This window comes from Gallus gallus, chromosome 17, assembly GCF_016699485.2.
Source record: "Gallus gallus isolate bGalGal1 chromosome 17, bGalGal1.mat.broiler.GRCg7b, whole genome shotgun sequence".
Lineage (NCBI taxonomy): Eukaryota > Metazoa > Chordata > Aves > Galliformes > Phasianidae > Gallus > Gallus gallus.
In genome coordinates, this window is record NC_052548.1 from 4,058,856 (window position 1) to 4,084,800 (window position 25,945).

Consider the following 25,945-nt stretch of genomic DNA (forward strand, 5'->3'; position numbering starts at 1 on the left):
AAGACAGCTTTAACGGGTAAGTGCCTGATTTATGGATGGGAAAAAAATCAACGCACTTGCACCTGCTAATCAAGGTAGCGATCCATCTCATTTATGCCACTGCTCTGGCAAGCCTGACAGCACAGAATCAGAGGCTGTTTTTTCCAGCGTTTGGCCCTAAGGGACCAATTCTCCAGCAGGTCTCTTAAGCGATGCCCACAGAATGTGCAAGTGAATCAGTTTTGTGCATACAAAGCAGGTAATTGTGCTCACAAATCAGGATTTGCATATGCCACCAAAAAAAAAGGATGCCCTCATAAATGCTACTGGCACCGGTAAGGGAGGTGAATGAGAAAACAGCACTCCTTGATTGTAGGAAAAAGCATCTCAGAGCGTTGCATGAATGCCACGTTCATTGGAAAACCCAAGCAAGGCGCAGCTCTGGAGTGCATTATCTGCACTGCGTGAGGCTGAGGACAGATTCAGGAGAGGCACCCAGCTCACCAGAAGCCACAGATGATATTCTGCTGCTGTGCAGGTGTTGGTGCTCTCCCTGAAAAGCTCTGATGAGCTGGTACTTTGCAGTGAGGGCTTGAAATTTGTCAGGGGCAGCAATCATTTAATTAAAGAATGAGTCACACTGCGAAGACACAAGGGAAAGCAAATTAAGGTCAGGCAAGCAAGATGTGTTTTGGCATTTCCTAGCGTTTCCAAGCCATGGTTTTCAGTGTGGATTATTATTCATACTGAAGCAGCACTTGTGGCTTTGGTTACCAATCAGCGCATTGCACGTACAGATATTCCATAAAACTCCAACCCAAAAGAGGTCTTCAGCCCAGGGAGGAGTAAGAGATTGAGCGTCACCAGACAGCATGCGTGACCTGGCGGCTTCTGTCCAAACCTGTGCCAGCAGTCCCTGGCACTGCTGCTGAGGATGAGTCCTCTCACAGATGTGGAGGAGGCCTGCATACAGCTTGGAGGGAGAAGGCTTTGGGACAGGGCATGCACTGAAGGAGAGAGCGGCCTCCAAGGGGGACTGAAGGCAGAGTGGCTGTAAACACACTGGAGCACTCCAGGGGTTGCCCTGCTGCTCCTCATAAGGGAAACCTTCAGGGCACTCGTGCCCTAGACAGGACAAACCCTGGCCCAGCACCCCTCCTCCCCCATCCAGAGAGGATGGAGGGCAGGGAAACCCCCCACACCCATTCCTCTAGATGCTCACAGCGATGATAAAATCCCTGACCTGGAAAGGTTGAAATCCAGAAAGGATTTATGTCCCCTTGTAAAACTACAGGCCGCTCTCTCTCAGGGTGATAAAAATAAATCACCCTTAAAAATAGAATGACATTAATAAATATAAATCTAAAAATACATGCTGTGCATCATGGAATTACGATCTGCTCCCAGCCTGGCATGGAAACTTTTCACCAGCTGAAGGGTCATCAACAGCAATGATTGGAAGCGATGCTGGGGGCTATGTCCTGGGGTGGGAGTCCCATAGGTACTTCCAAAGGGTTCTCTGTCAGTAGGTAGTTAATTGTTCAGCTCTTGGTAAAGTCTGGAAACTCGTACTTCAAATCCACAGCCCCACCAGCCAGTCCTGCCCTACCCCTGCGATAAAACCGGCATACACAGAAGAAAGGCTTTGCTTTATCCATGTGCAAATTCCCAGGTTGAAGGGTGAGGAAAGAAGCTGGTGTACAGATTTGAGGTAAGGAGCCTGATGGTTCACTGCACGGCTGTTCTGCCCTCACCTCCATCACAGAGCTGAAGGCACAGGTAGAAACACAGACACTGCCCGATGTGCTCAGCATTGGGATCACACGGTACCTGAGTTCATCACAGATTTTGTGCCTTGCTTCTCCTGCTCTGAGCAGGTCACAGCCCCATGAACCTGTTTCCTTCTCCCAGGAACATTCAGGACACATCATACTTCAACCAGTATCAGGTAGACTCAGTGCTGCCATGGTTTGCTCAGATGGAAAGCAGGGGTGGGAGCTGTAAAGCAGCTGATGAGGTTAGGATCCAGCATTGTGCTGGAGCTGAGCTGAAGAGCATCATTCCCTTCCCTGCAAATGAGATCTGACATGTCCTGTTCGAGCATGGATCATTCAGCAAGAGGGACAAGCTGCTACAGAGAGCTGGGGATGCACGGGGAGCAGCAGCTGGGCTGCTGTGGGAGAACAGCCAACACCACACAGGGCCTGCATCAGTGCCAAGGGCAGCACAGGACTGGCAAGCAGAGCATCAGGGCTGCCTCCATACACCCTCCCCATTTTACACCCATTTTCTGCTGGAGGCAGGAGCTTTTCCTTCTTCCTACCTTGGGTAGAACTGAACTCCTCTTATCTCAGAGGTGGCTGAGACTTGCTGATGCCTGAAGTGATTGTGCTGCACTGAGGCACATGCTCCCACATCACCTCCATCTGCCAGGGGCTGCTACCCCAGCCCTCCTCAGCTGCAGGTGATGCCCAGAGCTACTCAGCATGGGGAACTCAGCCAGAGTGACTATTCTGCTGTGCCTACACCTGTCAGTACCTTCACACAGACAAGACTTGGGCACCAGGAGTATGAAAAGCGAATACTGTCTTGATAAGGAAAATGAATTTAAGGAACCTAGTTTAGCATTTGCTGGAGTCACACATTCACGTGTCTCACTCATGCAGAACCTCATCGTTTCCTTGTTGCACTTTTGCTGTTTTCTGTGTTGCCAGCTCACTGCAGGTCCCCATGTATCACCCAGGAGCATGAGGCCAGAAGGGAAGGTGATGCTTCTCCTCTCCTTGGCCCCACACATGGCCGAGCCTCAGCACAGCAGGTTGCAGATCCATGTGCAAGCAGAGCATACAGCAAAAAGCTCATCTGTAGATTAGGAAAGATAGTGGTGTCTGCAGCTCCACAAGAGAGGTGGAGAAGAGATCAGCACTAGGTCAGAAGCACTGGGCAGAAGCACTGAAGGGAAAAGAAGTGACAGGTCCACCACTTCTAATACCCATCCTGGCACTCACCATTACATACCCTGCTGGTACTCAGAACTCTGCCCTGATGCCAGGCATGGGTAAGCCATGCAGGTACTGATGTATCCAGAGACAAACCTCCCACACACCTCTACAAGGCTTCCACTCCCTCCAGGCCTCCCTTACCTGTCTCTTGGTCACACAGCTGTTCACAGGCATCGGTGGTCCTCTGGCCACAGAGGTCTCTCACCCAGGGAGACGTGGCATTGATCTGATAGTAAAGGGACAGCTTGGCTGGGTTCAGCCAGTCGGAGATGTCCAAGTAGCTCCCCTCGCTCACAACGAAGCTGCTGCCTGAGAGTGGGAAAAAAGTGTGTTACACAAGGATAAAAAGAAAATGAAAAGCATTTTATGCCAAAAGGGAGCATGTCACAAGAAGGAAAAGAGTTATCTTAAACTGCAGCCTTCCAGGACCTACAGGGAGCCTACAAACAAGGAGGGAAGTCAACTCTTTGAAAGGGTAGATAACAGCGGGACAAGGGGAAATGGTTTTAAGTTGAAGGAGGGAAGATTGAGGTTGGATATCAGTGGGAAGTTCTTTACAGAGAGAGTGGTGAGGGGGTGGAACAGCTGCCCAGAGAGGCTGTGGATGCGCCATCCCTGGAGGCGTTCAAGGCCAGGTTGGATGGGGCCCTGAGCAGCCTGGTCTAGTATTAAATAGGGAGGTTGGTGGCCCTGCCTGTGGCAGGGGGTTGGAGCTTCATGATCCTTGAGGTCCCTTTCAACCCAAGCCATTCTATGATTCTAAACATGGCACTGAGGAATCTATACATGAGGCAGCAGAAGTTCGGAGTTACTGCCCCACTGTCCTCCACAGCACAGCCCCTACTCTAGTCGATTAGTTCTTGCTGCTCCAGTACTAAGGAAAGAAACCTTCCCTGCAAAGGCAGAGAACTGCAGTTGCAGGCTCTCCTCCCCTCTCTGATAGATCATTCAATCTATTTGCACTCTTTCATGCCTACTGCAAGCATATGAAAATGCCTAGTGAATGGACACTCCCTGCCAAGACTCTCCCCTATCCCACAAGTGTCACAAGATGCCGGATTTGATTCTTACATCTCTGCAGGAATGTGGACAAAATGCAATTATTCTGATCCATTGGATTGGGGCATCACTTTCCCAGCTCATGCAGATGATGTCTACCCATCAGCCAGATCCCAGGACCAGGATGGAAGAGGGCAGCAGTCCATTGCGCTGTCCCTGCTTCATGTCTCCCAGTTCAAGGCAAGTGAACTGACCCAACACAACTTCTATCAGAAAAACTTCCCTGCACTCTCCCTCCTGAGAGTTAGAAGTAAATTCCTGCCAAAAAACCTTTTCTTACAAAATCTTACATTTCTTTATTTTGTGAAATGTATTTTTCCCCACTGGCATCTGGGAATATGCATCATCTAATTAGCCAAATAGATTTTCAGTTCAGCCCAATCATTTCCTTATCTAACATCTGAGGCCCAGCATCGCTTGGGGGATTTTGCAGGCACAGAGGTCCTCATTAACTCTGATCTTCAATTACATTGATTATAAGACTGCCTCCATAATAGTGCTGCACAGATCAGAGGGGAGCCAAAAAGCCTCTGCCATTAAGTGGTGTTTTGCAAAAGTTACCCAGGTAAAAGCCTCTAAAAACAGGGGAGAAGAAACCTTCAAAGAGGAGGAGTGGGCACGGTAAACTGCCAGGTAGCCCAGGAGCTAGCAGGCACCCTTCTTTTAAGTGCTAGGACTGGAAACAGGGGAAAGCTTTGCAATCACAACCTGAAGATTCAAATCCTTCTTTGTGATTACTCAAGAATGGCAACTCTATAGATCCAGGGTGTATTTTCTTGAAACCTGAAGGCTTGTGTCACTTGGAAAAATCATGTCTAAGTGCATTACTAAGCGCTGCAGAAGTTCTCAGCTCAATGAAAGCCAAGGGATTAAAAAAGCAAAACAAAAAATACATGGCAGCAACCACCCCACACGAATCTGCTTGAACATACACTCCAAATTTCCTTTGGATTGAGAACTGATGATGCTTTAGCAGGAAGGATTTTGCCTCAATCTCATGCTGTGCCACGTTATCCACATGGAAGATAAAGAAACAAAACCTGAAGTCAGGCTTTTGAGTGAACAACCCCATTTCCAGGCATCCTGAGATCACAACACCATAAAAATCCAGGCCCTAGTTTCACGAATTCAAATCTTTCACACTTTTACAGATTACAAAGATGCATCTCTACATTCATAGCTGAGGGATGAAGTCATGTTGCTGAGTGTACACGCCAATAGCACAGAGCTGCACTGGGGACCAGTGAGGCAGGGACTGGATGACCAGGCTGCAGGAGACACGTCAATCAGCCACAAGGCAACTGCAGAAAGCGCTGTAACACCAAGCACAAAGAAGGACCTTAGAGCTGCCTAACTTTTTCTGTTAATTATCATTCTTTTCCATCAATATTTAAAGACAGCTTTAAATACCAATGATAACTATTACTGGTTGTTGGGTTTTGTTTTTTACCAAATGGAAATACATCATGAACCCTTTGGGAGTGTTTACATCTATTATAGTGTCAGTCCTGGTTGCTTACTTATTTTTATAGCTTCTTAGTAATGAGTGTGGCTGGAGAAACACATAAGTACATTTGGAGGTTCAGTGACAGACAAGTCCCTCTGTGCCCAAAGACTCAAAAGCAAAACCACCAGCTCTTGATTAAATCCTTAATGAACCCCAATCCTATTTAAAACAGAGCCAGAGTGAAAGCAACAGAAGGAAATCAGACATAAAATAGTCATATAATTAGTTTTCATTAAAGACAAGTCTGACTTGAGCCAGCAGTGTCCTGGCACAGGACCTCGGTGGAGGGGATCCAGCAGGCGATAGCAGAGTGACTTTGGGGGTGGGACAGATTGACCAGCTCCAGGTGTAAATTTGTTCGGGAGAAGGAAAAAAACAACATAGATTTGGGAAGGAAATTGTGCCTTGTCATGTCCTATTCTGTACACAGAAAGATTTACAAACATAACACAATTGTAACTGAAAGGGGGAAAAAAAGTGCATTTTCAAGATGAATTAATTTTGATTTCAGTACATCTTCAAGAGAGATCATCCTCAAAAGTAAAAGAAAAGGAAAAAAATTGAAAACACTTGAATCCAAAATCCCTGAATTCAATACTTAGTGAAAATAAAGGGCACTGTTCCACCTCAGACAAAGAAAATAAGCAAATAAACAATTAAAAAGCAGGGAAATTGAAAGTTCTAGTTAACTACAGACACTTTCCTTCCTTTCTAGGAGGGGGAAGGAGGGGACTGCTTCCAGCCAGGAAACTTCTCACATCCCAGCTCAGCTGGGTACCATTTTAAATGCATCCACAGCCACTTTCCCCATTGTCACTCTCATTGAAAACACAAACAAAAATCCCAACCTTGATCCTTTCATAGTTTGCTTCTGAAAAAAAAACAAAAAGGAACAGGAAAAGGAGTTTTACAAACATTTTGAGAGCTCGAATTCCGAAGATTTCAAAGCCTTTTTACACAAATTTTCTTTTTGTTTTCAAAGAATCCACACACATAAAACAGTTTTCACAAGACACCAGCACGCGCTTATCAAACACATCTTGAAAAGCTAAAAAGGGGCAGGCGGAATAGCAAATCCTTTCAGAAACCGCCAAGAACAAACATTTTCTAAGCAAGTGTCATTTCGAACATGGTTAGCTTGTCAGAAAGACCTGCTAGATCTATGTTGTCTAACACGTGGTCCTTCAGCAGAGGTAAACAAAAGGGGACAGTGGTGGTGATCAGACCCTGCTGGTGTGACGGCGGGGGAAGCCCCAGCTCCCGGCTGGAAACACCCTTTGGGGAATGGGGTTCACCCAAACCCATAGCTCAAAGTGCTCCACAGACAGCACAATCCACAGGCATTATATGACATTCCCAGCCGAAAGCTCAGCAAAATCCTCTTTAAAAGAGACACTGAGGGTCTGGGGTGAAGCAACCAGGGTGAGGTGTCAAGCAGATAACACCAGGACCACCACCTGGCAACCCCGCTGTAGGCCGCGGCCCTGCAGCTGCACAGGCCTCAGAAGCCAGGCCCTGCTGCAGATCGGCATCACAGCCCTAAGGAGAATCCCAGTGCACGGCTACACAGTGCTGGTGCTTCAGGGGATTGCGTTGTTTGGGTTTTTGCATGTGTGTTTTTCCCCCTTTCCTTTTCAAATGCTGATCAAAGCTGGGCCGGCTAAGACAGCAGCAAAAGTTCATGTCTCTCATGCTGAGGTCTCCTTCAAAGTTCAGTGGGACTGCTTAAGCCGTGACAAAAGAGGCTTGAAGTTTTGACATTTCAAAAATCATTTGCCAGAACAAAACAGGATAAAACAGCTCAGAAGAGATATATAACAAGGGAAAAGAACAAAGAGCCCAAAAGGCAGCCAAAAGGGCTTGGTTTTTCCTTTCTCTCTCTCTCCTTTTTTTCAAGGGAAGAGATCAAATATTGTATTTTTTTTTTTTAAGAATTTCTGTTTCTTCCTCCCTGCACTCCTTTCTTCTTCTTTAGTCCATTTGTTGTATCCTGGACAACAAAACTCCTTGTCATCTAAAATTAGTATTGGGTGTTAGAACCCTGCAGGAGGTCGTACGACAGGTTGCTAATAATGCATCCATCCCTATACTATCTCACAATTATAATCCTGTTACAGACTCCCCCCTTTTTTTTTTTTTTTTTAAGACCACAGGAAGGATTATCCCCTATAGGTACAAAGAATGACTTGATTTCTTTGGAGACTTCCTTTTTCTTGTAAAACTTGAAAGAATATTTCCCAAAGAGACAACTCCTCCCCTATCAGCTCTTCCTGTTGATCAGCTCTTGCTCTCCCATCCTTGTACTGGGGGATAAAGAATTCTGCTTCTTAATTTTCTTTCAGGAAATTGAACAAAGAGCCAAGCAAACATTCAGTTCCCAGGACACACACACAGTGAGCCAAGCAGCGGTACAGGGCTTGGGGCAGGGCTGCACCCACAGACTGACATAGTGCCCAGCTTCCCAGCTCTCTGCTCAGCACAGAGCCTGAGAATTTTGGACTAATTCCAGTTCTGCCAAGTCACATCTGTAATTCTTTCTTCTCAATCGAAACTAAGGGTAGTATCGCAGTGTGTTCCAATCCACCCTAGACGTTCCCTTCTGTTTATCTAACGCTTTCTCTCAAACAACGCTTAAACAGAAAGTTTAGTAAGCCTTTAAAGCCACAAAAGCCTCTCCGTACGCCTTTCTTGTCTGTTTATTTATCTCTCGGCCAAACTGAAGGCAGCTCCCACCACGCAGGGCTCGGCTCCAGGAGGTATTTTTGGCACCTGAGCTCTGTGCCTGCCGTGGGCTGCCCAGCCTATGGCCACACATGACAAATGCCATCAATCGGCACAGTGTTCACCTTGGTGCAGCAGAAGCAAATTAGTGATACAAATCTGTATGCAATTACAGCAAAGACTAGAAGCATCTTTCCTGTGGGAAGAGCGGGGTTATATTTTAATTGTTAGATTGTTACTTGCTTGATAATTCTGACAGATTCTTTCTTTGAGTTTTCTTGGAAATCAGTCCAGATTTCACCAGGGCTGAACTTCTGTCAAAGAATGCACGCATTTCATTTCATACAGCAAGAGATCACTCAGATGCCTTTTCTCAAACCCAAGAGGAACCCAAACGCCCACATGCAAATGTGCTGTGACTTCAATTCTGCGAGACTCAGGCTGAAGCCCACAACTCCAACAGCAAAGGAACCACACTGCCTGCTCTGTGGTGTTATCAGCACACCATAACCACCCAGTACCAGCACGTTTGTGTCCTCAGCAGGCATCTGGGCAAGCAACAGCTGACACAGATCAGATATCTAAACACAGCTTCTCCTCAACGCTCCCTATCTCCCTACTCCCATGCTCCAGCCAGAGGCTGTTCTTCAGCGACACTCAAGATAGTGGACAAGAGTTCAGGGAAATCCTGCCTAAATCTGATCACTCCACCAAGTATCTGATGGATGAGTTATGATAAGCTTTAAGAAACATCAAGTGTGTGCGAATACAAGAGATTTTTCAGCTAGCACAAAGACCAAACATCCCCCCAGGCTGCAGAAAACACAGCCAAGATGCAGGACGTGCAAAGTCTACGTGCCATAGGGCCACAGTGAGCTACCAGCTGCTCATCACGAGATTAAGCAACGCCAATGTCACCACTTGGGAGAATTAGAACACAACACAGCATGCTCCTGGCTATGCAGCCTCAGAAAATCCTACCTGCATTGCTGCATTGCTGCTGCTGCAGCTATCCTATATTTTCTGTACAAAAGCAAGCATGACCCAAGTCAGGTCCCCAAGCATGACTTCAGTCAGCTCCCCAGGCTCAACCCACCACCACACTGGTGAGACTGGGCAGGGCCTCATCCTGCAAATACAGATGCCACGATTTGCACCTCTCCTTTCTATGGAAGAGTACAGGCTAGATGGTCAAAGGCATTACATCCTATTGCACCCTTCCCTTGCTGTCCCTGCCAGATTGGAGGGTAAATGGCATTGGTGCAAGCTCAGCAGAAAGTGGGAGATGCCATCCTCCAGTGATGGACACACACAGCCTCTCTCAGGATGTCACAATTCCCAGCAGGCCCCCTCTGACCCCAGCCAAACACCAGCACCAATCCCCCCTGATCATCTCCTATACACCCTGCTGAGGACTGAGGAGGAGGCATTTGCCTTCCCCTGCAAACAGAGCTGCCCCAGCACAGGGATGAGCTGAGCTCAGGATCACAGCCTGTCAGAGGCACGATAAAAACATGATGTACTTCAGCCTACAGAATCTTATTAGTTCCTCATGCAAAGAGTGTTCACGCCATAAAACCGTCCTGGAATCCCTTTGATCCACACTGATACAGTTTATAAATTGATGTTAATATTTAGAGTTCATGTCTGGTAACGCTGCAGCCATTTGCTCACATTTTCTTGCCAGCCAAGCAGGTGCGGGAGTGAGAGCAAAGTGTAAGGCAGGCAGGAGATGACCCGGTGATTAAGAGCTGATGAAATTAAATGCAGTCTGCAGAGCTGCCCCAGCACAGCCACTTCACCAAAAGATGTTATGCCTGGGGCGGGCAGAGTGAGGCTGGGGATGGCAGGGGACGCTGCTGCTCCTGCCCAAGCACTGACCCACATCTCTGCACAGCATCTCTACAGCAGAAAGACTTCAGGCTGAGCAAATGGTCTGATTTCAAGGCAGCCCATTCCCCCATTGATTTCAGGGGGGCTGGTGAGGCTGGGACAAGCTGGGGAGCACTGCAGCCTGGTTGCTCCCGGGGGATGCTGAGGGATGGAAACCTTTGAGATTGGAGCCTTTCCTCCATCCTTCTGGTGCAAAGTGGGGATGCTTCATTTGTAAATCAATGAGCATCTCCAGCTTTTCCTCATTGCAAAGCAGAGCCCAGCACTGGGCAATTCCCCACCGCCCGCATCTCTCATACTGCTCATTTCTATGCGAGCGCATGCGCAGCACGTGCTGAGCCCATGTGAGCCAGCACCAGAGGAACCAACCTAATGCCTGGTCACCTCTGAGGGCTGCACAAGATTGAGCAGGAGATGTCAAAAGCAAACAATTTAAAGCAACAAATTTAATTAAAACCAAAATGAGAAGTTGTTGCAAGCCCAACAATTGCAGTCTGCAGAGGTCTGGCGATCTTTGGGGAAAATTAGCAGAAGCTGCTAATAGCAGCATCCAATTCCAGTGGCGTCTTGAAGGAAACAGTTGTGGAGGGAAAGGAATAAATAATCTTCAGACAAAACAATTACTGATCAGGTGCGTGACAATCTCACAATGTCATCATTCAGGCAGGCAGATGCAGATGCATGAAGCTTGGAAAAAAACAAAGCCACATGCACAGCTCTCTCCACCTTACCAGCCCCTTGGACCCACTGTGGGTTTGGGTTGGCTTTTCACAGGAACAAGTGGCAATGCCCCTTTCTGGTGCCCATCTGGCTGCACACAGGGGTGCTCAGTTTGTGTTCCTTCCCCTCCCCTTGCAGGAGCTGGAGGAGGACATAGCCACATTCATCCCCAGGCTGGAGCTGCAGCAGCAGCCACCAGTACTCTGAGCAGAGCTGGCTGCATCACTGCTGCACAGGCGGTGCCTCTGCTCTGACCTCCATAAACCACCCTGACCTCAGCTGCATGACATCCCAGAGGCATCGCCACATTTTCTCAGGCACACGTCTCCAACGAGGAGGGGAGAAGGCTGTAAATGCCCGGAGATGTCTTTGAAGTGACAGAAGGCTGCTTTATGTCCTTTACTTTATTTCCACTTACAACATGAAACCCTACAAGCCCCTGGCTAAATGTAGCTCTTCCTTCCTTCCATACGCAGCGGTGGACCTCACTTACCTCTCCCACTAAAGTATCCAGATACAAACATCCACCCACACCATATATAACCCCTTTGCAGGCTGTAAAAACGGGAAGCTTTAATTGATACTATATTTCAAACTGTTGTGCAGCAAGGACATACTCCAGGCTAAGTCCTCTAGGGTATCTTTCTCCATCCCTGCTTTCCCTGCAAGCAGCTCCCATTGCTCTCTCTCTCTATTTTTTGAATGATTACTTACAAGAAAAAAGTCCCCCTGAATGCACAGAGCTGAGTGGCTAACATATTCATAAGGGGTTTTATTGCCCAGACGGAGGGGCTCTCTTTTCTTTTTCCCCACTTTGATGCTGTTAAATGTTCCTCTAAATAATGCTTTGCATTTCCAAATCCTCATAAAAGCCACCGTGAGCCTTCCCATCAATTCAGGCCTGCTCTGAAATGGGCACAGTGCCTGCTGCCGGGTGCGGCCAGAGGCTGTCCGAGCTGCTGCCATGGGGGACACGATCCCCACGGCCTAAAGCAAGAGAAGGAGGATGCTGCAGGAGGGAGCAGAGGACGGGGCCCTGGGCTGCATGATTTGGTGATTGGCGACCCTGCCCATAGCAGGGGTTTGGAGCCCAGTGATCTTTAAAGTCCCCTCCAACCTAAGCCATTCTATGATTCTGTGGATGCTGCAGAAGGGAGCAGATGATGCTCAAGTCATTTTAGGAGGATAAAGAAAAGAAGCATCCCTATCCTTGCTGGTTTAATGAAACCTCTTGCAGCATGGAAGGCAGGGACAAAGCCAGAGCCTTCCTCAGCCCCACAAAGCAGTGTGTCGCAAGAAGGGACTGATGGGCACAGACGTGTTTCTGGGAGGCCCCCAGCCTCCCCCTGCCAGCCATGGTAGCACAGAGCGCGGCAGCTTGTGCCAGGTCCTCATGTAGCTGGCTGCCCTGGAAAATGAAGACAGAGCAGCTGTACAAACCAGGCAATAATTGTTCAGAGGGGAGAGGAGAGGGGGGGAGAACCCATCAAATGAACAAAAGGAGGAAAATGAACCAAGAGAGAGAAATAAGGGCAATAGAGACAGGCTGGTTATTAATACTGCCGGTGGTAATCTGTTCTCCCAGCCTTTGCTGCCAGTTGGCTCCTGGTCCCAGTCCTTCCCCCCTCCTCTTTCCATTAGCGACTCCAACAGGCTCGGGAGCTCCTTTTCCCATCGCTGCTGCTGGCTGCAGGAAGAGCTTCTCTCCTTGGGGGCTGCAGACATGCTGGGGCCGCTTCCCTCCCTCCTCTCTCTTGGCTTCGTATCCTGGCGTGCCAGAGCTGACTCGTGTCTATTTCAAGTTTCCTTCTAAGCCAAGTCTTCATCTGTTAGGAGCAGGATAGCTTTCAGCCTGTCTTTCTTTGGCCTTTCCTGCAGAGGTGCTGGTGGCCTCCTTCTCTGCCGTGAGATTTTCCTTGGCTGCTGGCATCTATTGAAATACTGTCATCAAATGGGAATTAGTGGGCACCCTTCTGTCGTGCAGGAACACCTCCAGAGAATGCGCCGCCCCGCCTGCTCGTCGAGCCTGCCTCACCATCATGCAAATACAAAGGAGAAGAGCTTAAGGATCCAGACTGCTTAAGAACACGGCAGAATTATGAGCTGCTAGGTGTAGCAGCCTCCAGGCTGATCCAAGCTCCCAGCCTCACTGGAGCCGTGCTCCTTCCAGCTCCACGTGGTGATGTCCATAACTCCACACCCAACATTTGGCAGCCAGGCAAAAAGCAGCCCTACGCATTTGGAAACAAACCCAAAAAGTCACTTGGGTTTTTAGAGAGGAGCACAGCCCCTGTCTGCCACCAGGATAGGATCTCTGGTATCGAGCTGCACCCCACCTCTGCAAACACAGCCAGCAATGTTTTCCTGGGTGCCATTACAATTTCCAAACCGGGCTCAGCTCAGTGATCCCTTTAAATGTTTCACAGTATTTTGCTGCCTGTTTGGCGCTGCCTTGGGATTTGTTGTTATTCAAATAGAAGGGACAACTTTAAGAGCTTTTCCTTTCCCAGGCGAAGGACTCTGCCGCCACATAAAATGATGAGATTTCAGTACAACTGATGGCCGCCGCAAAATGTCTTCGCTGCTTCTCTGCGAAGAATTTGACTGTTTCTCATAAAAAATATTTCTAAAGTTTTGTGCAGTTTGTAATTATATTTTACAGTTTCATTACAAAGCTCATTTTAATTCTTCTCCAAACCGTTTTTACCAGTCCTCCTGCCACTTCCTCTTTAGAAAAGTCATTAAGTCGGAACTGGAGATCATCCCATCTCCCCCAGTTCTGAGGATATTAATCTGTTTTATTGGTATTTCACTGTCGTTTCCATTCGAGTGTTCTCCATATTTGCATAATTTGCACTGCCACTCCCTTCACGGTGACAAGCACAGGCTCAGCTTTTCATTTCAATTCTAAGCAGCCGCATTACGTTTTATTTCAGCTTTCTAGACCACGGTGCCTTTCCTGGGCCAGAAGTGCCATCCCAAAAGCATCCTTAAAGGCACAGGTGCACGGACGTGGTGAGGCTCAGGCTGGGCAGAGCTCTGTATTACAGTGCAGTGACTTCCTACGCATGCATACTAACTCCAGGAAGAAACCACCCTTAGTAAGGATGAAACCCATTTAAAAAAGACTTTTATGTCATGGGACGTCGCTTTAAGCAATGCTCCTTCCACCACCACTGCACCTCTTCAAGTACACTCCTATCCCCGACATATTCATTCCCCGCCCTCCATCCCGACCCCATTTTGGGCTGCGTGCTGTGGGTTTCTGGCAGGGAGAAGCTGTACCCACCCTCAGCATGCCCCAAGCAGCATGGCGAGTACGGGAGCTGAGCAATTGGAACTGACTGAATAATGGCTTTCGTTGGCTGGAAGAAAATGAAATTTGCCCTCGTCTTACTGAAAACTTGCACTTGACGCTCGCTGCACATTATAAAGAAAAGGTCAGCGAAACACAACAAATGCAAGGAGCCCAGTCAGAGAAAGCAATAAATAGTGACAGCAGCCCTTGTCTAATTTTTCAAAGCATCTCTGCCTTGGCTCAAACACTAGCAATTCCACTCTGTGCTGCTGCAAGGGCCTGAGACGAGTAGCTCAGCTGCTGCAGGACAGGAGCTTGTCTGTGCTGCTCCCATCAGCGAGTCCAGGGGAAAACAGGAACATGCACCAGATATGTACAGTGATAACAACCGTGAAGGTGCAATGTAGAAGAGGCAAGTTTAGCTCCATGGTGTGGTCCTCTTGCTGAGTGCGTACTTAAGGAGGCTTTAGGAGAGCTGTGAGGAGGGGTTAAGGAGTAGGGGTGCCCACGGGCTCTCACCATCGGCGATGAAGTGCTCAGGGACGTGAAGCGTCACCTTGACAGTCAGCGGACAGGAGAGCTGCGAGCCGCACACCATGGCCAGGATGCAGGAGCTGACGGCAATCAGGGTCAGGGCGGTCTTATTGACGGGGCTTTTCATCGAACCTGGAAGGCAGAGAGAGAGGTGGGAACCACAGGAGGGACTGCCTCGTGCCTCAGCACCAAAGCTCCCCAGCTTGCTCTGCTTCCCCCACTGCCAGGACCAGAGCTCCTGGAGCCTTCCAACCCCATCCTTCCCATCACATTCTGCTTGTGGTCCTGCAGGACCCACTAGCCAAGACGCATGCACTTTTCATCAGCCTGGGTTTATGTGGCAAATTTTATCAAGCCACAAAAACACCCAACCCAAACCCAAGGGCAGCCAGCACCACCACACCATTTCTTCTCACTGAGCACCAGGAGAAATCTATGCCTGCAGATTTTACATAGCATCAATGAGCGTTAATTATTTACACAAACATGTATAAACATTCAGTCATCACACAGGGACTGTGATGAACAACAAAGCAATCTACAGAGCCAGCCACTTTTTACAGGCAGCAGATATTACAAAAGAAGTTTTATTTCGTCAGTCACAGAAGCTTATGGTATCTTCAGAAAAGCAGCTCGCAGAAGGGTTTGCTGCAGGTGCCAGCTTAATACCTCCCAGCACAAAGAGGAGCCTCTGAAGCCAACACCTGGATGGGATGTGGTCACCTGTCCCCAGCTCCAAGGCCACGTGCTGGAGATCAAGGCTAGGGAACACCTGCATCGAGAAGCCATCCATGGGGACATTCCTTAACCCCTCACTGTGTGTACCTGCACCCGTGGCCAGCCTTGTCTGTTGCTTTGTGTTTTATTCTCTTCTTTTTTTTTTTTTAAACCAGTGGAATTACAGAATCAGAGAATCAAGTAAATCGGATAAGATCTCCAACAGATCACCACGTCCAGACATCAAACTGACCTAATGAGTCCCATCATTAGCCCATGTCCCTTAGTGCCACGTCCACACATCTCTCTAATAGCCCCACGGATGGGAACCCACCACAGCCCTGGGCAGCTCATTCCAATGCTTGACCACTCCTTCCATGAAGAAATTCTCTTAATAACCAGTCTAAACCTCCTCAGCACAACTTGAGGCTGTTTCCTTGCATCCTAACACTTCCCATTGAGAAAAGAGACCAATGCTCACCTTGCTGCAACCTCCTGCCAGCAGCTGTAGAGAACTTTGGTAAAAGTTAGCAAGGAACTCAACATGGTATCACAGAATCATAGAATTGTGGAATGGCTTGGGTTGGAAGACCCCAAAGATCATCCAGTTCCAACCCTCTGCTGTGGAGAGGGTTGCCAACCACTAGATCAAGCACCAGATCAGGCTGCCCAAGGCCCAATCCAACCTGGTCTCGAACACCTCCAGCAGGTTTAGAGAATGAAAAAGTCACCAGAAGCATTAGGATGACTGAATCAGGTCTGCTACGGCATAGTGGGACAGACCCAACCCCAGGCAATGCAGGGGAAAGATGTGAGACCAGGTAATGAAGCCACGCATAGGAGAGACCCAGCTGTCCCAGGAGATGCTCTTGCTCTGAGCAGGCCAGGAGCACATGAGCCGCACACTGCTGATGGAGGGGACCAGGAGAAATGTTCTCCAGTCAATGCTACCCACCCACAGGGACAGCCCCAGCACCCTGGTCCCAGGGAAGCACCAACCCAAGATCTGCTCCCCGCTCTCCCGGCCACATCACTGCTCAGGACTCAGGCGAGGACACATCTTTATCTTTGGAATCCGATCCAGCTCCCCCTCCTTGCTCCCTGCCCTCACTCTTTCATCAGCAAAGTGAGATTTAAAAAGCATCTGCTTGAAAATTGAACAGGAAATGCATCCAGCGAGTTAGCACTCGTGTGTTTCACCCTATAATTTGATCAAATCCGCTTAGAGATGCTGGTGCCAGAGCAAGGAACTGGCAGAGCCCGGGGCACAGCCTGTGTTTTCCAGGCAACCAGCATGCCCCACCGAAGCCTCCCTGCTCCTGGCATTTGCAGTACAGGAGGAGTGGCTGATCTGCTGAAAAACACCCCGTATCCCTGTGACCAACAGGAGTAGCAAAATGATTATTTATAAAGCATCTTTTACTTCCCTGACGCATGCAGCATCTAAACAGCTTTCCCACTATTTCACAGCTTTATCACCCATCTCCTGTGCCCTTCACCTCTCAACGCCTCTTTCCTTCCCAATCTTTATTTGTATCATCAGCATAAATTAGCACCTCCAAACTCATCCCCTCCCAGGACATACTGTGCCTGCCACAGTGCCACAGACCCAGCTTTTGGTTGGAGTTATGATACTCATGCAAAAAAAAAAAAAAAGGAAAAAAGCTGCTATTGAGATAATTGGACACAGTCAAGTATACAATAGAACAGAGAACACTGGATTTTACCATTATAAATCACCTTTCAATCCAGGGTCTTAAAGTGCTTTGCAAACATTAAATCGCAAATCCCTTATGAGTTAGGGGAGTATTATCCCCTTCTCACAAAGAGCCTCAACCACAGGTATATGAGGCAGCCTTCAGCACCCTGCTGCAGAGTGGAGCTGGATTAGGGTCCCACAGCTTCCCATCCCCACCCCCACCCCCATCCCCACCCCCATCCCCACCCCCATGGCCGCTTCTCTCCCCATGGCTAAGAGGAAAGGGGCACGGGAGCCTGAGCCAACCAAAAGCCCTTTCCATCTCCATGAGCATGAGCTTGGCTGCCCAAGGGGAGGGCCACTGCTACAGTTCTCCTCCAGCTGCCTTCCCAGCTCCTCGGCCCCCGCCTTGTTTCCATCACAACACTAATTATTGACCCCTAGAACTGTCCACACCAACTGAACCACGACCATGGGTCTTCTGCTCGAGCAGCAATGTGCTTTCCAGCTCAGCTCTTCATTGCTCACAGACAGCCTGCTGCCAGCTTTAAGGCAGGCTGATGGAAAAGCAGCTCCTTCAGCAGAGGGACCCTCCTGTTTTCCATCCCACCACCGACGCTCCAGCATAAGCACTCCTGCACTGTGCTCAAACACCCATCTGGAGGTAACCAGCTGAGCGGCAGCCCTCTAGCAACACAAATGTATTCTTAACAACCCATTGCTAACTAAACAAACCTCAACAGGTTCAGCAGGGCTGTGCGCTCCGGCTCGAGATGTGAAACAAAATGAATAATTCCTCCCTTGTCCTGGGGGTGGGATCCGACGCGGCTCAGCGCTGCAGGAGAAGCTGCGCTTGGGCACTTCCCTCCTCCCCCTGTGATCTCTGGGCTTCCAGGAAGGTGTTTAAATTGCAGATTTGCAAACGTTCTTCCAAAGAACAGGCTGCTATAAGCCGTTAGCTACAGGAGAAGGTGTGGAAGGGAATGCACAACCTTCCCAAGCAGAGAATGGGACTCGGAAGCCCCTGAAGCCCTCAGAGCACGATCTCGGTCTCAGCTTGTGGTCCAAAAAGCCCAAGATGACGGCTGCTGCGCTGTGTCTGGGCACAGCTAAGACCAAGCTTGCTCCCCGGATTCCTAGCAAATCCTTGCTATCCTGAGATGCTCCCTCCTTATTTTTAATTAATCAGCTTCCTACTGTGCCTTGAGTGGTTTCGGTGGAGCTCAGCCTTGGTTTCAGCCTAACCTGCAGGGGGAAAGCAATGAGGGCAGCTCCAGGAGCCCAACACCCAGCAGTGCCCACACCTGAGGGGGACATACCGGGAGAGTGGGCGGGAGGAATCACATCCTATCAAATGGGGAGAATCAACCTGCCAGGCTGTGCGAGGGAGAGGTAGGAAAGAAAAGGGAACTGTGCTGGTGCTTGCAGAGCACCCCCTCCCCTGAACACTGTGCACCTCCTGCACGATGAAGATAAATTCAAAGCCACCCGTGTAAGCATTCTGCAAGTAGCCCCTCCAAATGCACCGTGCCTCCTATGAAATATCATTTGCTCGTGCAGTTAATTACTCACTGCTTTGTACACTGGCCCTTGCTCATTTAAAGAACAAGGTGGGGGAAAAGTACAGTGAAACTCCAGGCTCATTTCTGTCTGACAGTGGCAGCGCTGCTTAAATCCAAGGAAGGGAAAAAAAAGAAAGGTAAGCTCAGACCACGTATGGATTTACAAGCAACACAAATATCCCGTGCTCCTGGTAATACGATGTTTCTAAATCAGGCTCATAAATACATGCTTGGGAGATTAGTCTATAAAAAAAAATAAACTTTAATTACCCCATCTTTATCAGCGCACAGCCCGTAGTGTTAGCCACATGTGGGTGTTAAACGCCAAGTGCTTTGCAATCTTCCCCGCCCCCCCGCGATAATAGCATAATACAGCATGCTTCGAGGCTACTCGGATATTAAAATGCATTTCTGCCACCCGAGAAAGACAAGGATAGGGGAAGCACAGCAAGCACTGGGACTGCTTAGCAACACACAGCACAGCTGCCAGCACGGGCACGCCAAGCTGCGTGCCAGGAGCCACTGCATCCCAGTGCCCACTGCACCACAGTGTCTGCTGCATCCTAAGAGCACATCATAGTGCCCTCTGCACCCTGAGTGCCCACTGCATCCCAGCACCCACCGCATCTCAGAGCCCATTCTGGCACTGCCAGCAGCAGCCCAGCTGCAGGCACCCCGAGCGCAGAGCTCTGTGCAAGGCGTGCCCATGCTGCGCGCTGCTTTTTGCACGTCAGACAAGTTCAGCACTCCTAATGATGCTTCTTTATGTTCCAGCAGAGGCTCATTAATACAGTACAACAGCGTTTCCAGGACAGCCTCACACACAGAAACATCTCAAGGTGTTTTACAAGCGGGAGATCATGTTAAATCAAATCAAATACCAATCAAGATTAGCAGCGGTGCTGGCAGGTTGCTCTCAGCTTCCAGCACCCCACACTCTGGTCCCATCTCTCTGTCTCCTACCTCTGCCCCACGCTGGGTCCCTCGGGATGCACCTCTTCCCCCATCCCCCCCCGCAGGGACCACTCTGCCCCAGTGCCCGCATCCAGCAGGGGATGCACATCGCTGCAGCAAGGGTCCCAACCAGTGTCAGCAGCAGATGGGGGAGATCAGACGCATGTGAACTGAGAGAGAATTTCATCTTGCTAAGAACATGCTGAATCAGATTAATGCTATTAACACTTATGAATTACCCACTGGCAATCAGCCAAGCGCAGGGGGCCGCAGGGAAAGCAAACCAGGGGTTTTAGGGACAGGAGAGGCAGTGAGGGGAGGTGGAGGCTGGGTGGATGGGACCAGTGAAGTCCTGGGCCCAGGGCTGAGCCTGCACCCCAGCTTCTGCTCAACCCAGCAATCCTGCAGCTGCTGATGTGCTTCTGGAGTGTTAATGCTCTTGTACCGAATAAATGTGTTTGTTTCGTATTTATGCATTTGCTCTGTGTTTATGCAGTTTCCAGCGGTGCTCCCACTATGCTCTAAAATGCAGAGCCTGCAGCTTGCAGCGAGATGCTGCGAGCAAATTTTGGTGGTGAGGAGGAGGAGGAAGGGGGAAGAAGAGGGCAAAAAGGAGCCCCAAAAAGACAGCACAGGAGAAAGAGAGAGAAAGGAGAGAGGAGGCCCAGGCTGAGGGCTCATGGGGTCCCAGCAGGGCTGGGCTCCTCGTGCAGCTCCACGGGGAGAATTCCTGCAGCCCCATTTGCTCTCCAGTGCTGCCACTTCTTTCGCATTTCTCAGATCATGGACAATTAAAGGCGATGAAGTCAGCTTTGCTTTCACGTTCTCAGCGCGGAATCAGTTGAGATAAAATCACATTAAAGAAGCAGTTACATGCATAACTCCAGAGATTGTCTGCACTGGAATTTTCTTTCATGCAAATCAATGGAAACATTTCGCTCAGAATTAAGGTCTCATTTTTCCACTCTGTTTTAAAGTCCAGTCCCAGTTCTACACTATTTGAGCAAATCTGAGCGGGAGGCTTCACTGCAAGAAGGAGGGAAAGCAATTTTCAATCCAGCACCATGAAAACATTTCTTACAGGAAAAAGGAAAAAATAAAGCAATCATTATCTACTCGATAGCTCGTGCTGTGCCACAGCCCTGGGAGGATTGCTGCCAGCGAGCCGAGCTGCGATCACAGTGCACACGGGGTGATGCTCAGCCAAGCTGGGCTGCTCCAACGCCATGCGTGCAAAAATAACCCCAAACAACCACTTTTCCTTCCCCCTCTATTTCCAAAGGAGGTGCACAACACGAATCCCTGCTCTGCAAGAGCTCCCAATGGGTCGGGGTACAGCCATGCCTCAGTTTCCTCAACGCAGAGCTTTCCCACGCTGCCCTCCAGCACTCCCATTGTTCCGGGAAGGGATAAATCCCAGCATGAGCAGAGTGAGAAGCAGCCCACCGTGTGCCATCCCCTCCGCCCCGCCGCACTACCTGGGGAGCAGATCCTTGTTACCATGCGGAGGGCGACGGCGCAGCGATTAGTGAAATTTGTTACCCGCGTGCTCGGAACAAAATTAAATTAAAAGCGCCGCTTTGCTGTCAAGATAAGGGCCAAGCTGGGGAGATAATTTTTCACTCTCAAACACTCAATTACCGGTTGAGGCTGCATCAGATACCATCACAAATAAATAAATAAAGGGAGAGGCCCGTGCCGCCTCCGGGAGCGGCTCTCACTGCGTTATCTGCGGCGCAGTCTGCGGAAGTTAAAGAGCCTGCAGCTGCCGTGCACTGCGACCGCTCTAATTGCCGGCCCCTCGCTTTGCAGCTGCTTCCTGCAGTGGGTTTTCTCCCCTGAGCTGCCCCAGCACGGCTTCAGGATGCCACCGAGCAGGGAAAATGAGGGGCTGGGGAGTTATCGGCTGATGCAAGGCATGTGCGCTCGCTCCGCGAAATAAGCCATCATGCAAAAAGCAGCACTCATCAGCTTGCTGGAAAAGTGGCATCCACAGCACAGCTTTGGTAGCTGAGGAGGAGGGGGAGCTGCAGCAGCCTGCATCTGTGTCCAGTGTGGAGCTGAGCACGGGGCAGGAGGCACCAAGTGGGGCTGTGTGTGGAGCAGGAGCAGGAGCACTGTGTGGGGCTGTGCGTGGGGTGGGGGATGCACACTGGTCCTCCAGAGTTAGGGACCTGCACCACAATGCGTGTGATGTGCAGGGATGTCCTCTCTCGGGTGCCTGTCCCTGTAAGCAGCAGCACAGCTCTGCATGCCACAAACCAGCCATGTGTGCACAAGACACCAGCTCCGTCCCATCCGCCTGCAGCTCCGTGTTTCCTTCCCTGGGAAACCCCCCTGTGCAGGAGCTGAGGCACAGCACAAGGCACGGGACACGCTGATAATTCCCTCTCGCTGGTGCAAGCACCGAAACATGATATGCTTGCTTTATCACCTTCTGTCTCCTGTTTGATCCCTGACAGGGAATCACCGCACCGAGGGCTGCGGTGGCACAGAGCAGGGATGCAGCACGCCGAGGCCAGCAGCACAGTGACATGGTGACATGGTGACACGCTGCCCTGCCACCACGGCTCAGCCCCACCGGGGCCGGCACACACCGAGAGCACTACTCAAATTTCATTCTGCATTTCATTTAGTTCCCCATGAAATAATAAGTGTCTGCCGCCTCTGGAGACAGGAGAGGATCAAAGCGAAGCTTCCTTGTATGTAACAGACTCCGAATACCTAATATTCGCTTATAAAAGGCCTTGTTTTAAACACCAAATACAGAGGCAGATCAAAGCTCGGCTTCTCATTTCTCTAACAGCCCTCAGAAGACTTTGCCAGCCAGCAAGGCACACACATGCGTGCGCACACGCGCCTGACACCAATCCAAGGTGCATAATTGGGCTCTGCTAATTTGTGCTAATTTTCCACAGCGCCATGTGCTATGGAAACAGTTGGATGCCTTGTTCGGGGAGACCTCACCCAAGGGCATCCCACACCACAGTACACAACACATCCCGCATCGCTGCATCCCGCAATCCCCGAATCCCACATTCCTGCAGCACCAAGGAGCTCTCCGGGGACAGGTACGTAGCGCCCAGCTGACAGCAACGCATAGGAATTCAGTGGGATGTTTCCTCTTGCACCAGGCTGCAGCTCAAGGCAAAGTGAGCCAGGGTGCTCGTCCCCTCGGGAGCTGAGCAGCTCAGTGCTGGATGCATCTTGCAGTGGGGATGGAGTAGGAGCTGTTCAACATGCAGGAAGGATTTGCGCACGAGGCTCCGTTTCTCTGCTTTGATTTTTGCTGCTAATCTTTTCCTCTCAAACCCAGCAGCAGGACCTGGCTGAACATAACCCATGCCGCTCTGGAGAAAGGAGGAACTGAATATGCATTGAAGTCTGATCCCTCCCATGACGGGCACCTGAGGATCTGGGATAGCATCTCTGCAAGGTGGTGGGCTCCCTTGGAGGCTTCAGTGCTGCTGTATGATGGTCTCAGATGGGGCCATCCATGCATTGCAGCTGCTGCACATGCTGCAACTCTCTGTGCTGGGAAGGAGCTGGGGTGTTCCCAGCTTCCCTAGGGCTCGGAGGGAAGTAGGGGAGAGGAGGGAGCTCTGGCCACAGGGATGGAGAGCTCAGAAGGGCACAGAGCTGCTGAGAACAGAATCACTAAGGCTGGAAAAGACCTCTGAGATCTCCAAGTCCAACCCCAACCCGCCCCACCATGCCCAGCAACCACATCTCTCAGTGCCACATCTCCACGGTTCTGGAACACCTCCAGGGACGGTGACTGCACCACTCCCTGTGCAGCTGTGCCACTGCATCACCACTCTATCAGAGAAGAAATGTTTCCTAATATCCAAGCTGAACCTCCCTTGGCACCACTTGAGGCCATCACCCCTTGTCCTAAAAAAACAATTTGCGGGGAAAACCCAAAACTGGAGAACCCAGAGTAGTTGGGAATGAGGGACAGCATCTGTCCCTACAGTCAGCCTCAGCGCTGCTCCTCTGTGCATTCCCATATTGAAAAGCAAATGTCAATGGCTGCTGCTGCGGAGATACCAAGCAGGCTGACAGCTCACACAGCAGCACACTAGCCCTCCTTCAGCATTTACCTATGGGAATGTCCCGCTCATTTACCTTGTCAAGCACACCCCTGGGCCCCATGAAACCCGCAGCTTGTCTTCTGCAGCAGACAAATTAAGCCTATGACCACTTAACCAGCTTGCTTTGGCGCTGCACAAAGTCACAGCCAACCTGCACGGCACGGAGCGGAAACATCCCATCACACCGGCTGGGATCAATGACGGCGTTGGTAATTGAGCTCAAATCTGCAAAAGTGAGGAGAGGAGAGACGAGGAATTTCTCTCCTCGGACCCGATAACTATTTGCAGCATCATCAGTGACACACAACCATCACAGAATCGATAGGGGAACATCACTGTACGAATTAACCGTATCTGACCACGCGTCCTTCCCTATTAGAATTATGATCTTGTCCAATTATGGATCTTTCTGAACTTGTAATTATGAGTTTGGTACTGTGACTTCCCACTAAGCTATTGCTTTCCTTCCACAAGGGAGAAAGAAGTCAATGAAAGGATAATGGAAAATTCCTTTCAAGGACGCAGTGATGGCAAAATTTAGCTAGACAGGAAGGAAAACACAATGGGGACTTTACGCAAGACAATTCCCTTGTTTAGCCATTACCAAACACAAACAAAGCTGCTTTCTGCAGCATCACTCAGTCCCTAACACAGATCTAACAGCCAGCTCCGTCTCCCGAATTCCCTTCTAACTCAGCCATCAAAGCTGCTCAGGTGAACAACTCTGCATTCAAAGGAAAATAAAGCATTCTTCCAGTTTATCTGTTCCCTTCTCCTTGCTGTAAAGGAAGCATAAACAAACAGCCCAAACAAACACACCTCAGATGTCTCTGCAGCAGCTATAGGGGGTTTCAAGAGACTGATGGAGCACTTGGCCCAATGGGGAAGTTGCAGAGGCAGCAGCAAAGCCAGGCTTTATTTGCTTTCCCTTAAAACACATCTCCCCCCCTTGCTTGCACACAATGATCCCCTTCCCAACAAAACAAGAGAGAAAACCCAACTTCAGCAACTTTCCCAAGGTACCCATGGGCTTGCACACAGCCCAGCACTGCAGTGTAACTCATGGAACAAAGGACTTTGGAACATTTCCCCCTCGTGCCATTGAATTTCAGCTCTGTTTCTGTTGTCACTGTGTGCCACACAACCCATTTCTTCCTTCTTTTTAACAACAGGCATCAAGAAACCATTTTACTCTTAATCCAGCTGCATTAGCACTGCACTGTAACTCAACCTTGATTTCTCTCCTGGCCTTTCATCCAAAGCTCCTTTTAAACCCACTGGAAATTTCCTGTGCTTCTAAAACACACAGGGAAATATGGAATCCCCACGCTCCATCAGGAACACACACAGTACACCCATGTGTGTGCACATTTACTCCAGCACGCAATCATTGAGCTGATCACAGGTGCTGAGGTAATTTCACATTCCAATCAACACACTGCATGCATTTATCCCAATGCCTCATCACTGAAACAAAAGGAGGTGTGTGCTGTGCTGGGCACAGGCATTGCTCTGATGTGCTGCTCTCTGCTTGAACATGGAAAGGAAACAGAGGGAGCGGACCCACAGCACAGCTCTGAAGTTGCTTCCCAGTGGAGCTTCATGGAGGAAGCATCCCCAGCATTCCCCATGGGGAAATGGGGCTTGGAAGCAACCACCTGGCCTGCTGAAATGGATAACAGATACCAGAAACCAACAAACTACCCACAGTATCACTGGGTAATGCTATCAGCAGCTCCTGCACCCCACGGCATCACAGAAACGCCGCATCTCAGGATGCTGTCCCTATACAAACTACCGTTGTCCTCACCTGCAGTCATGCATTACCAAAGGGTGCAGCCAAGGTGCTCAGCCCCTTTTGTCTCTTCTACCCATGTGCAGCACAGCACAGGCAGCTGCTTCGTTCTTACCTTTGCTCCGCCTCCTGCTCCGGTACTGCTCGGTGTAAAAGGTGAGCTGGGTTTCATCGTCCGCCTCTGAGCCGGAGTTCCCTTTGGCACGACCAAAGCCAATGCCACCTGAAGTGACAGAGGAGAAAAGATCAGAGAAGCACAGAATGATTGTGTCAGAAAGCACCTCAAAGCACCCCCACCCCCAACCCCTGCAGTGGGCTGGTTGCTGCCCCCAGTTCAGGCTGCCCAGGGCCCCATCCACAGCCTTGGGCACCTCCAGGGATGGGGCACCCACAGCTCTGGGCAGCAGTGCT

The 25,945-nt window shown here is 49.8% G+C and overlaps 1 protein-coding gene across 1 annotated transcript in view; it reads right to left on the reverse strand.

Annotated features, from left to right (window-relative positions):
* ASTN2 (astrotactin 2) overlaps nt 1-25,945 on the reverse strand; it is a 261,684-nt gene that overhangs the window by 159,038 nt on the left and 76,701 nt on the right. Inside the window, exons 5-7 of the mRNA XM_003642274.6 lie at nt 25,650-25,757; nt 14,699-14,845; nt 3,123-3,290 (exon numbers count right to left, since the gene is read on the reverse strand). Of these exons, the coding sequence (XP_003642322.5) occupies nt 3,123-3,290; nt 14,699-14,845; nt 25,650-25,757 (423 nt within the window). The remainder of the gene's footprint in view (nt 1-3,122; nt 3,291-14,698; nt 14,846-25,649; nt 25,758-25,945) is intronic.